At 41.1% G+C, this 12,731-nt stretch overlaps 1 protein-coding gene across 8 annotated transcripts in view; it reads right to left on the bottom strand.

The window, feature by feature from the left end:
- CCDC15 (coiled-coil domain containing 15) overlaps positions 1-11,590 on the bottom strand; it is a 49,196-nt gene extending 37,606 nt beyond the window's left edge. For 5 of the 8 annotated variants that reach the window (XR_816440.4, XM_002699204.7, XM_005226811.5 and 2 more), the window contains exons 1-5: positions 11,364-11,590; positions 10,814-11,002; positions 8,274-8,423; positions 7,248-7,439; positions 1,845-1,958 (exon numbers count right to left, since the gene is read on the bottom strand). Coding sequence is in view for 7 of the 8 variants with exons in the window: in XM_002699204.7 (XP_002699250.2) it covers positions 1,845-1,958; positions 7,248-7,439; positions 8,274-8,423; positions 10,814-10,993 (636 nt within the window). In the remaining variant the exon portion in view is untranslated. Of the gene's footprint in view, positions 1-1,844; positions 1,959-7,247; positions 7,440-8,273; positions 8,424-10,813; positions 11,003-11,256; positions 11,338-11,363 lie in introns of those variants that run through there. The other 3 variants (XM_010820921.4, XM_005226809.5, XM_010820922.4) reach the window with 3 other exon arrangements.
- Between the last annotated feature and the right edge of the window lie 1,141 nt (positions 11,591-12,731).

Genomic DNA, 12,731 nt, shown 5'->3' with positions numbered 1-12,731 from the left:
TCTCTGGGATCTGGTCATCCTTCTTTTTCTGGTTTAAATAAACTGGGTCCAACCATCTCCTTTTCGCAGTACCAGGAAGTCGGTCTTATGGGCCAAAACTACAGTACTGCCAAATCTGCGGAAGAGGTATGAAAATTGTCAAGAAACCAAGGCAAGAATTTAGTTACAAACGAAACTGTGTCTTGAGTCACAACAATGCAATCCTAGAGGTAAGCACACTTAATGCATCCAAGGTGGAACGCAATACTCGGCACACCCATGCCTACTTGCTTTTCACATTTCACCACGTGTGCCAGTCACTTGGCTGTGTCCAGCTGTTTGTGACCACATGGACGGTAGCCCGCCAGGCTCCTCTGTCCACGAGATTCTCCAGGCAAGAATACTGCAGTGGATTGCCACTTTCCTTCTCCAGGGATCTTCCTGACCCAGTGATCAAACCCAGGTCTCTTGCATTACAGGCACATTCTTTACCATCTGAGCTACAGGGAAGTCCATATTTAACTATAAGTTTCTTAATTATCACTATAGAGGAAGTATTCTACTAACTACAAACATAGAGGCATGTCTTTGATAGTTGCTGGTTGCACTGAGATACTCAAGGAAAAAATACAAAAATAAAATATAAACATATATGTAATCTAGGAAAATGTAAAAAAAAAAAAAACCAATTAGGTAGGAAAACTGAGAGAGAACTAAACAAGAGACAGCTGGTAAAGGTACCAAAAAAGAGTAAAAAAAAGACTGATTAATAATCCATTTTATCGATGCTGCCTATCAAAACTTCCAAAATTAAGTAAACACAGGGAAATATACTGGTTTAGGATCCAAATTTGTGAATATGGAAATAAGGAGACACCAAAACAATGTGATTTTATAAGCATGGCTTTAAATATTCTTTTAACTCTAACTTAATATTTAGGTTCCAATTCGATCTAACTTTATTCTATAGCTTTTCTCACTGCAATCACAGTCTTTATTTTCACTATGGTAAAATATATACCAGGACGTCCAGAAAGTTATTCTATATTTTGAAACAAAAGAATTTCTTTCTGGACTTCCCTGGTGGTCTAGTGGTTAACACTCCATGCTTCTCCTGCAGAAGGCACAGGTTCAATTCCTGGTCAGGGAAGTTCCTCATGCTGTTTGGTATGGTGAAAAAAAAAAATCCAAAAAACCAAGAGAATTTCCTTTTTTAAAAAAAATGCCATTGACCTCTTCCTTCCTGATTAAAATTTAAAATATATACATTACGGAAAATTTCTATGATTAAAAAAAAGAAAAAAAATCACTTGTAATAACACTACCCAGAAATCATCAGCATGAACCTCTTGGTTCATTTCTTTTCAGGTCTTTGTCTATGCATATAGCATTCTCTCCCCATCTCGATATTTTGCCTTACACTTATCATTGGAAATAATATTCTGTATTTATGTGCTTGTTTAAGAATATGCTTCCCTACTAGCACAGGAGCTCCTTGAGGGATCTTTTCATTGCTGTTAAGTTCTGCTTCTAGAACAATGCCTGGAAACTACAGATAGTCCATAAATATTTATTGGATGAATTTTTTAAATTGAGCTTATACTATATCTAATTTATATCCTACTTTTTCCACTTACCTTTATATCACAAACACTTTCCCAAGGCTTCAGATATCCTTTGAAAGCATGATATTTTTGATAACAGCTATATATGGATATACCATGTTTGTAGACCACTCCCTACTATTGGAAAATTAAGGTCATTTCCAATTATTTTTCAGTTCTAAATAATGCTGAGGTATAAATTAATCTTTATTCTATTTTTTACCTGTATTTTTAGAAACAACTCATGAGAACTTAGGTTACCTCCTGGGTGGGAAAGCTTTTCTTTCTATCATCTGGAAACTCTGGTGCATCTTTCTGATTCACAGTTTTAAATGATGCCAGCCGGTGACGTGCTTGTTTCATGCTTTGACTAAGCTGCCAAGGAAAAGGGAAAAAAAGAAAACAAAAACAGGCTACAGTCTTAATACCAGATTCACTAAGTGTTCCAACAGGAAAACAGGCCCCTATTATTAAAAAATGCCAGACCTGAGACCAGAGGATTACCTGCAAAGAAGACTTTCTGATGTGCTGATAAGCTTTTACAACACTGTTTTATTATTCTAAGAGACTGCATTTCATAACTTGATTTAAGTGCTGTTACTCAAATCATTTTTTAATAATGTATGCTTTATATTAAGTAAGTACACAAAAATATTAGAACCTAAAGATCTGAATTTGGAAATGCTTCAGCAGATATTCTTTACCTTTTATCTATCTTCTTAATAAAGAGTTATTTCTTCAACTGGTCCTTGCATGCCTGATCACTTTTATCATTCCTACTTCCCTAAAATTGTTTTTTCTTATTTACACGGGCTCCTTTTTCACCTGTAACATTTGAAGACTGTACTTATTTGTCTTTTCTTAAATGTCTCTTCTTCCAGGAAGCCTTCCTACATTAATTTAGAACACAAACTCAAACATCTCAACAGAACCAATTTGTTTCAAGTACTCTAGACAACAATTAGTAATAAATATTAATATCAAATATGTTAATTTTGTGTTTATTCCGTATTTCTACCTAGCAGTTTCAGTAAGCACCTACTTAGATTTCTTTTTCAGAGAAGCACTGCCTATTTTATATTTCACATATTTGCACAGAATGTTCCTTTAAGGAAAATCCAGGAAAGTGTATCCTTATACAATTCAGTGAAATTATGGCAAAGCCAGGACCAATTTCAACCCATCCAGTGAAAGTTTAATGACATCATTTCTTCCTTAAAGGGAAATAATGATTATGGTTTACAGATATAAATAACAAATATTTTATGGTATTTACTAATAGTGACTAGAGATGAAAATTCTCTCTTGTTACCAGTCCAGTTTCCTTACAGCATATTACCTCTGTTTTGACCTTGCTTCTAAGAAAGTCTATACCTCTAGCCAGAGAAACCAGCTTGAAACATTATACTCTATTCTATTAAAAGGAGGACTTTTAAATTTAGTTAGAGTAGAGTAGCTGGGCTTCCCTGGTGGCTCAGACGATAAAGCATCTGCCTGCAGTGTGGGAGACCCGGGTTCAATCCCTGGGTTGGGAGGATCCCCTGGAGAAGGAAATGGCAACCCACTCCAGTACTCTTGCCTGGGAAATTCCATGGACTAAGAAGCCTGGTGGGCTACAGTCCATGGGGTCGCAAAGAGTCGGACACGACTGAGCGACTTCACCATAGAGTAGCTAAATTTAGTTAGTAGAGTAGCTAAAGGGGTCAGTCCAGTTCAGTCGCTCAGTCGTGTCCAACTCTTTGCGACCCCGTGAATTGCAGCACGCCAGGCCTCCCTGTCCATCACCAACTCCCCAAGATAGAGTTAATTACAATGCAAAAAGACACAGTATATTTGCAGTTGAAGTTATGAAAAAATAGAGCCAAGAACATGCCTGCTTTAACTCACTGTCAGGTATGGCAGACACCACTGCCCTGTATAATGGGACCAAGGATGCAAAATACTTGGTGTGACAGATTTAAAATAAGAGTTATGTAGTCTTCATTTTCCATCAAGTCCAGCCTCTATTAGAATCGCAGACTGACTTTAGTCCCTTAAGCAGGATATTTCAGCTGGTCCAGCAATTGGACTATATCTAACATTCAGTTTCTCTGTCATTAAATCAACCCAAAAGCCCTTTCAATGACCTGCTATTAGGATGTAGTATGCTGAGTAACAGTCACCCAAAGATATCAAGGGGCTTCCCAAGTGGCATCAATGGTAAAAGAACCCATCTGCTAATGCAGGATGTACAAAAGATGTGGGTTTGATTCCTCGATCAGGAAGACCCCCTGGAGAAGAGTGTGGCAACCCACCCAGTATTTCTGCCTGGAGAATACCACAGACAGAGGAGCCTGGCAGGCTATAGTCCATGGTGTCCCAAAGAGTTGGACACAACTGAAGCGACTTAGCACGCACACAAAGGTATCAGGTCTTAATTCCTTAGACTTGTAATTGTTACTTTATAAGGAGAAAGGGCCTTTGCACATGTGATTAAGTTGAGGATCTTGAGATGAGATAATCTTGGATTATCTAGACCAACACTAAAAGCCATCACAAGTGGTTTTTATAAAACAGATAGAGGAATAGACATACAGAAAAGATGATATGAAGATGGAGCCAAAGATTGGTTTGATGTGGCCGCAAGCAAAGGAATGCCAGCAGACACCAAAAGCTTGAAGAGTCAAAGAACAAATTTTCCCTAGAATCTGTGGAAGGAGCATATCCCTGCAGACACCTTGATTTTGGCTCAGTGAAACTGATTTTGTACTTCTGGTCTCCACAACTGTGAGAGAAAAAGTTGTTGTCATTTTAAGCTACTAAGTTTGTGGGCTTACAAATCCCCCTATTTGTTAAATGTTCATTTTACATAATTTATGTAAAATGAACATGCATACAAAGAGGCTAAAGGAGTTTTAAGTATGCCAAAGTTTTGGAGCTGTGATGATGAGAATACCAGTTAGTAGTAGAAAAGTAAGTAAAGAAGAGTGAACACACGTAGAGACAGGGTGACCAGCTGTCCCAGTTCGCCTGGAGCTGTCCCAAAGGAGTTAGTGCTTTGCACACTGTCTCACTGTCTAGTTCTCAGTGACATCTAGTGGATAGAAAGTGCAACAGAAACAGTAAGATTAAAAAAAAAAATTGAGCTTCTATTGTCACAGATTGCATAAGCAAAAGTTTATAGGCTTAGAGTAGTTTAAGTCACTGAATATTCCTCAGTAGCTCATCTTCTTTAAAGAAAAAAACAGGGTCGGGACTTCCCTGGTGGTCTAATGGTTAGGACTCCTTGCTTCTACAGCAAACAGCATGGATTTGATCCCTGGTCAGGGAACAAGAAGATCCCACAAGCCCCAAGGCCCAGCCCAAAAAGAAAAAAAAAAAAAAAAAACAGGGTATAAAAACTTTTATATTCTAGACTTTTTACTGTTCCTATCTTAAAATTCTTTTTAATTTACCAATTCAACTCAGTTTACCAGTTCAAAATATACAGCTCAATTCCACCTCCTCCAAGAATTCTTCCCTAACTATTTCTTTAGAATTAAAACATTTTTGAACTTCCACTGCACAGATTTATCACCAAATGCAGCAAATATTTCCATATTATTGACCAACAGATTCGGAGTCTGTTAGCTTTGAATCTCAGAGAAGGCAATGGCACCCCACTCCAGTACTCTTGCCTGGAAAATCGCATGGACGGAGGAGTCTGGTGGGCTGCAGTCCATGGGTTCGCTAAGAGTCGGACACGACTGAGCGACTTCACTTTCACTTTTCACTTTCATGCATTGGAGAAGGAAATGGCAACCCACTCCAGTGTTCTTGCCTGGAGAATCCCAGGGACGGGGAGCCTGGTGGGCTGCTATCTATGGGGTCGCACAGAGTCAGACACGACTGAAGCGACTTAGCAGCAGCAGCTTTGTATCTCTACTTGGAAATGTAAACCCATGAAAGGTCCTATTTCACATATCATTAGTATCCCCACAATGCTTAACACACACAGTATATTCAAATATCTGTGGACTGATGTGTCCTATTTAAGTATTATACAGATGAAGTACAAGCCTCACTACAATGAGATTTATAGCTACCAGCACCATGAAAGCAAGGTTCTGTGTCTGTCTTGGTCAATGTTTTATCCTTTGTACTTTATGCAGTGTCTGGCTCAATAAATACTGGCTTGGTAAATTGTTCATAATATTTAAAAGAAAATAAAAAATGATCACTACAAGCCAAACAATAACAACAAAAAGTCATAGTCTGGGAAAGAGAAAAAAATCTTTTTAAAAAGTATTTCAACACACATGTACTTATAAAGCTTTCTCTATTTATCCTAACAGCACAAAAAGATTAGCTTTATATTTATGACCAAGCATGTTAGTATCACACAACTTTTATTTTCACATAATCATAACTTTCTACATTTTTTTTCTCCTCTTACTAACACTTTGGATTACATTTTAAAAGGATAAGATAGGAGAAGGAAATGCCAACCCACTCCAGTATTCTTGCCTGGAAAAGTCCATGGACAGAGGAGTCTGGCAGGCTGCAGCCTATGGGGTTACATGACTGAGCACATACGCATGAGGAGGGTGGAGGGAGATGAGTTGGTAGCAATAAACTTGTAGAACTAAATAAAATGAAATAAAATAAAATGATAAGATGAAAGATTATTCCCACAACGAAGGTGAAGAATGTGACCAAGTGAACAAAAGCCAAGGTACAGTCAGCAGGGTGGGGGTGCTGATTAGATGGCATCAAGTGACTTGAGTGGATGGAGCTACTCATGGCGATTAATTTTTAAATATTAGGTATACAAAGTCAATCAGCGAAAAATTATATTAAAAATTTGTGAGTATGTCAATTTAGAGTTTACTTATTATTACTTGACTTATAGATCAATTTATTGTGATAATCAGACTGAGGGACAGAAAAAAGAAACAAAAACAGTCAGTGAAATTCCCATATATGTACTGAACCTTTGTGGAATAGAGGTTAGGAATCACTTTTGTCCATATGCTATAAACTGAGAGTCACTTACCCATAACAACTTAAGTATAATTGGAAAATCTACATTCTTTGACTTAAAGCTTTTTTTCATAAGTTTTGAACTCGAATACTTTGGTATCATAAGTGTCCAATCAATAAATATAAATTTTTGTTGCTGTTGTTCAGTCACTAAGTCATGTCCAACTCTTTGCAACCCCACGGACTATAGCATGCAGGCTTCCCTGTCCTTCACAATCTCCTGGAGTTTGCTGAAACTCATGTCCATTGACTCGGTGATGCTATCCAACCATCTCATCCTCTGTCTCCCCCTTCTCTTCCTGCCCTCAACCTTTCCCAACCATCAGGGTCTTTTCCAATGAGTTGGCTCTTCACATCAGGTGGCCAAAGTAGTGGAGCTTCAGCTTCAGCATCAGTCCTTCCACTGAATATTCAGGGTTGATTTCGTTTAGGATTGTCTGATTTGATCCTCTTGCTGTCCAAAGGACTCTTATATAACTTTAAATATATATTAAAAATAAACATCATCCCATTAATCTTCACTTTAGAAAGGTAAAAAAAGGGGGGGACGTGATAAAAATCCAAGTTGATGTGACACCTAATCTCCACATCATAGGCCAGGTATGTCATATATCTAAAAAAAGAAAGAAGCCAGAGACATAAATAAAATGAAAATGTACTTACAGCCTGGGCTTGTTGTTGGAACAGTTCACTCTGATTCTCTCGGTCTTCTATTCCACCCTCAAGCATCTGGGGAGGAGGCAATCTGGCCCTTCCAATAGCAGCATTCAAATTGCTTGGAAAAACGCTGGTTCTTTTAGGAGTTAAGTGTGCTGGATCTGAAGAGTACATGGCTATAGAGCCTTCTTTCTCTGCCTAGACGAAAGAAGAAAGAATGAGATTCTCTAGTTGAGAGTGATTCCCCCCAGCCCAGTATAATCAACTAATATCTACAAGCAGCCCAAAAGTCTTAAAACCAGGGTTGGTGAGAGGGATGGGAAATTTTAGTTGGCAAAGAAACTAACATTTACCAGGTACCTACTGGGTGCTAATAATCCACATTATCTAATTCTCAAAACAACACTGTGGGACAAGTATTATATCCCCACTTCACAGAAAAAGAAACCATGCTGAGAGAATTTAAGCACTTGGCCCAAGGTCACATAGCTGCTGTGGCTGCTAAGTTGCTTCAGTCGTGTCCGACTCTGTGCGACCCCATAGACGGCAGCCCACCAGGATCCCCCGTCCCTGGGATTCTCCAGGCAAGAACACTGGGGTGGGTTGCCATTTCCTTCTCCAATGCATGAAAGTGAAAAGTGAAAGTGAAGTCACTCAGTCCCAGCAACCTCATGGACTGCAGCCCACCAGGCTCCTCCATCCATGGGATTTTCCAGGCAAGAGTACCGGAGTGGGTTGCCATTGCCTTCTCCAAAGGTCACATAGCTAGTAGGGAGCAAAGCCAGAATTCAAATCCCAGCCCAAACTCTGACATTATTTATTACTATTTGGTGAAAGCAAAAGAGGTAGTCAGAACAACACAGGAAAACACAAACAACAGGTTCTCTGCCTACAAATCGACTGCCCTCACTAGTTAATCAGATTATACAAAGCCTGGGCTCAAAAAAGGTGATTCTGTTATTGCCTAATAGCATTTCCCATAACAAACACATGTTCCATCCAATCTTTACTCAGGCTCACTTTTGAACTTACAGCTTCATAAGACCGCTGAAGTTGTTGCTTTTTCCTCAGCCTAATTTGCTGATTTACTCGGCTTTTGACTTGTCTCTGAAAATGCTTCAGAGCTTCTTGCTTCTTTCTTAGCTGCTCCTTCAGTTCTTCTTCAATTATATATGCTGAAGTCTTTAAAGATGAAAGATAGAAAATAAATTTACTGTCCCACTAGTTTTGCCTACTGTAAACACAAAGTGGTCAGGATACAATCCCCAAAAAATAATTCAGTTCTATAATCCAAAATTCCCTGTACAATAAAGAAGTCACAGTAGTTCAGAGCTGATAATCTAGACATAGCTGTGCTGTGCTCAGTCGCTATGTCATGTCTGAGTCTTTGCAACCCCATGGACTATAGCCCACCAGGCTCCTTTGTCCATGGGGATTATCCAGGCAAGAACACTGGAGTGGGCTGTCATGCCCTCCTCCAGAGGATCTTCCCAAACCAGGGACTGAACCCAGGTCTCCTGCATTGCAGGTGGATTCTTTACCATCTGAGTCACCAGGGAAGCTCAAGTGAGTACCAAGAACTTAAACCAAATCACAAACTAAAACTTAGAATCTGTGAACACAAAAATCAAATCTTAATTTTTCATGTACTGAGAACTAAAAGTTTCTTCATTAATTCTCAATGAACCAATTCAAACCTATCTTATGTTTCAGTTTCTAAAGTGAGTAAAACAGTCCACATATACCAGACTGCTCAACTTCCCTGGTGGCTCAGATGGTAGAGAATCCACCTACAATGCAGACCTGGGTTCAATCCCTGGATCTCGAAGATTCCCTGAAGAAGGGAGTGGCTACCCACTCCAACATTCTTGCCTGGAGAATTCCATGGACAGAGGAGCTTGGTGGGCTAACAGTCCATGGGGCCGCAAAGAGTCTGGCATGATTGAGAAACTAACACTAACATACCAGGTGGCTCACCACTCACCCACTATGTGCTATTATAAAATGAGAATTATGCTGCATTTTTAACCAAGCATGCCCTTCCTGTCATCTCTACCTAGAAAAGGCCTACTCAGTCTTCAAGAACATCCAATACCCATCTGGTACCTCTCATTCTTGGAGAAGCAAATGGCAACCCACTCCAGTATTCTTGCCTGGAAAATTCCATGGACAGAGGAGCCTGGCAGGCTACAGTCCATGGGGTCCCAAGAGTCAGACATGACTTAGCGACTACACCACCGCCACCACCCACCACCTTTCATTCTTACTAACATTGAGTACAATAATTCTTAACTCCCTATTAGATTATGAATCCTTTGAGGATAGGAAATGAATTCATTCTCCTTTGTTTCCCCTACTGTAATGGAGCCTATAATACAAAGATACTCAATATTTATATAATGCTTAATTACAAAACAATCTGGAACATTTTATTACATGAGTCCTTGATCATTGTTCACTTCCTTTAAGTGCTCTGAATAGCAAAGAATGAAAATAATAGTAGTCACCATGATTAAGGATCTATTAGCATAAACACTTTAACTCATATCACTGAATCCTCAAAACTAGCTCCAATACTAGGTATTCTTATCTCTTACATGAAAGATGAGGAAACATTCATCTTTAGTAGCAGCCAAAGATCCTACAGCTGGCAAGTAGCAAAGCTAGAACGTTCTCTGACTCCAACACTTATGTCCTATACTGTATTGCTCTTCTCTAGACTATGTTTCTCTTCCATACTGCTAAGTCGCTTCAGTCGTGTCCGACCCTGTGCGGCCCCAAAGACGGCAGCCCACCAGGCTCCCCCATCCCTGGGATTCTCCAGGCAAGAACACTGGAGTGGGTTACCATTTCCTTCTCCAATGCATGAAAGTAAAAAGTGAAAGTGAAGTCATAAGGAATCTCCAAATTAAATAAACCCATCATACCTCCTGTCTATCCCTACTTCTAACACAGTGATACCAAATTCTAATTCTGAGGGGTTGCCTCAAATTATTTCACAGTCTCTAAATTCTCAAAATCAAGTGAATTTAAATTCCAATTAAAATTATATGAGTTCCAAGAAATCTGTCCCATAAACTATTCTAGAACATATGTACCAGAGAGTAGAATGTACAAGTATCAATGAACAATTAGGTAACACAATTCCAAAGGAGATATATATATATATCAAGTCTGGACAAGTGACTCAAGTTAACTTAAGACCAGACAAACTGAAGCCACCGGCACCTCTTTCCTTAACTCCCATTGTGTGTCTGCCTTCTTTTGCCCTCACCTTGAGATTACCAAACATTTTCCTGAAGTGCATGACTGGTTCCAAATTGTGGCTTTCAAGCGTAAACCAAAGATTAAGAGTGTACCACATTTTAGAAACAACTAAACATCTTTGTATGATAATTTAATTAACAACTACATATTCGTTCAATAACCGTAAAGCAAAAACATAACTATTTATGACGGAATACAAACGGCAACCCCAGACTGCTTATCCGAGCACAAGGAATTAGGGAAGGCTAACAAAAAGAAAGATGGGAGAAGAAACCGCACCACATAGGCATCAAACTGACACTCACAGCTGCCGGGACTTCTGAACTATCTGGCGGGGCAGGCTCCACCCAGGCCCCGACGGGTACTATAGCCTGGTTCCTCTCAGCCAGCACTGCCAACACATTCTTGCTCTTCAAGGGGTTTAAAGCCAGGGGCAACTTTGAGGTATTTCGAGGCTTCTTGAGGGGGGCCATACTTCTTGGCATCTATGACTCCTGGTTAGGAGAGAGGAAAAGCTCAAAATCTTCAAATGACCGCTTTAAAAACTCAATTCCCTAACAGCTGTGCCACAGACTTCTGAAAATGAGTGAAGCCTTGCAGGAGACCCTAGTCTGACAAAGATTCTGGCGAAGGAAGGAAGGGGGAAAAGAAGGGGAAAGGGAAGATACAAAAGAAGTGTTATAAAGGCAGGAAATGTTTCAAGATCGCCCTCGAAAAGCAACACGGAAGACAGCGGGGGACAAATAACCTGACTGAGAAGGAAACTGTGCCATTGGTGGCGCAGCGACATGGGAAAGGAAGAAAAGAGCGTAGCAGCGGGAGGGCGACGGGACTGGGAGGGTGCGGGGTGGGAACCTGGGTCTGAAGTTCAAATAATTGGTATCCGGTTATGGGGACAGCGCTCAACGCCGGGGAGTCCCGGACCAGAGAAAATCCTGTTTCTCAGGCCTCGGGGTCACACTCTGGCTGAGACTGCACCGGCCTAGTAGTATCGATCGCAGCTGGTCACACCTCAAGCTAACGTGGATACTAAGGTAACTACCGCCAGTAAACCGCCGCTTTGGAGAAGGCCGCGCCGCGCTGCCCCGCCCCTCCCCTCGGCGGCCTCGTAGCCGCCTCTACCGGGCTTGCGTCATCTCCCAGGGACTGGGAAAGCGTGAGGGGCGGAATTTAGCGCTCCAGATGTGCGTCACCTCCGCTTCGTCTCGCTGAGGGGGCGGGACTTGTGAATGCTGGTGGAATGGGTGCGGCCTGGGTGGGTCCACCCGGCGGCTGGGAAACTGGCCATCAGAAATGTAGGTCTGCCGGCAGTGCTTCGAATATCCCAGCGCCGGGAACGTCCGGCATCTTCCGGAAAAGGAGTACGTCGGGCTGAAAAGCTGGTTGACTGAGCGTGTTGTTGCTAAGTCGTGTCTGACTCTTTTGCGATCTCATGGACTGTAGCCCGCTAGGCTCCTCTGTCCGTGGGATTCCCTAGGCAAGAGTACTGGAGTGGGTTGACATTTCCTTCTCCAGGGGATCTTCCCGACAGGGGGGATCGGACCGGGTGTCCTCCTTGGCAGGCGGCTTCTTTACCATTGAGCCATCAGAGAAGCCCATAACTGAGCTGGCCAGGGGCCTAATTGAAGGAAGCACAGGAAAAGGATGGGCGAAGGCGGGCCTCGCAGGGCTTCCTTGAGGAATGAACTAAGCCAGCAGCTCAGACCATAAAGAATCTGCCTGTAGTGCAAGAGACCAAGCTTCGATCCCTTCAGGAAGATCCCTTGGAGAAGGAAATGGCACCCACCCCAGTATTCTTGCCTGGAAAGTCCCATGGACAGAGGAAGCTGGCGGCCTACAGTCCATGGGGTCCCAAAGAGTTGGACACGACTCAGCAACTAACACTTTCAAGCCACTTGTAAATCATGCTGATCCTTTGTACACCTCCTTACATTAGTAGTGCTATTTCATACATGTTCTTATGCATAAGTATGGTAGCCTCCTGAGTGGTCTCCCTGTCTGCTCCAAGCTTTAGTATAACCCAGGGACACTTCATTATCCCTGTGAGACACCCATTCATTCTTTCGTGTAACTTATAATTGAGAGATTTTTATATACCTACTGTTTTAGGCACTGGAAATGTATAGTAGTGAACAAAACAGATAAATATCCCTTGTTCATGGAAGTGACGAGAAATAACAAAACAGACTCATGAATAAGTAAACAAATGTGTCTGAGTGATGA

Source organism: Bos taurus, chromosome 29 (genome assembly GCF_002263795.3).
Source record: "Bos taurus isolate L1 Dominette 01449 registration number 42190680 breed Hereford chromosome 29, ARS-UCD2.0, whole genome shotgun sequence".
Lineage (NCBI taxonomy): Eukaryota > Metazoa > Chordata > Mammalia > Artiodactyla > Bovidae > Bos > Bos taurus.
Note: the sequence above shows the minus strand (reverse complement) of the source record. Positions and strands in the feature narration are given on the sequence as shown.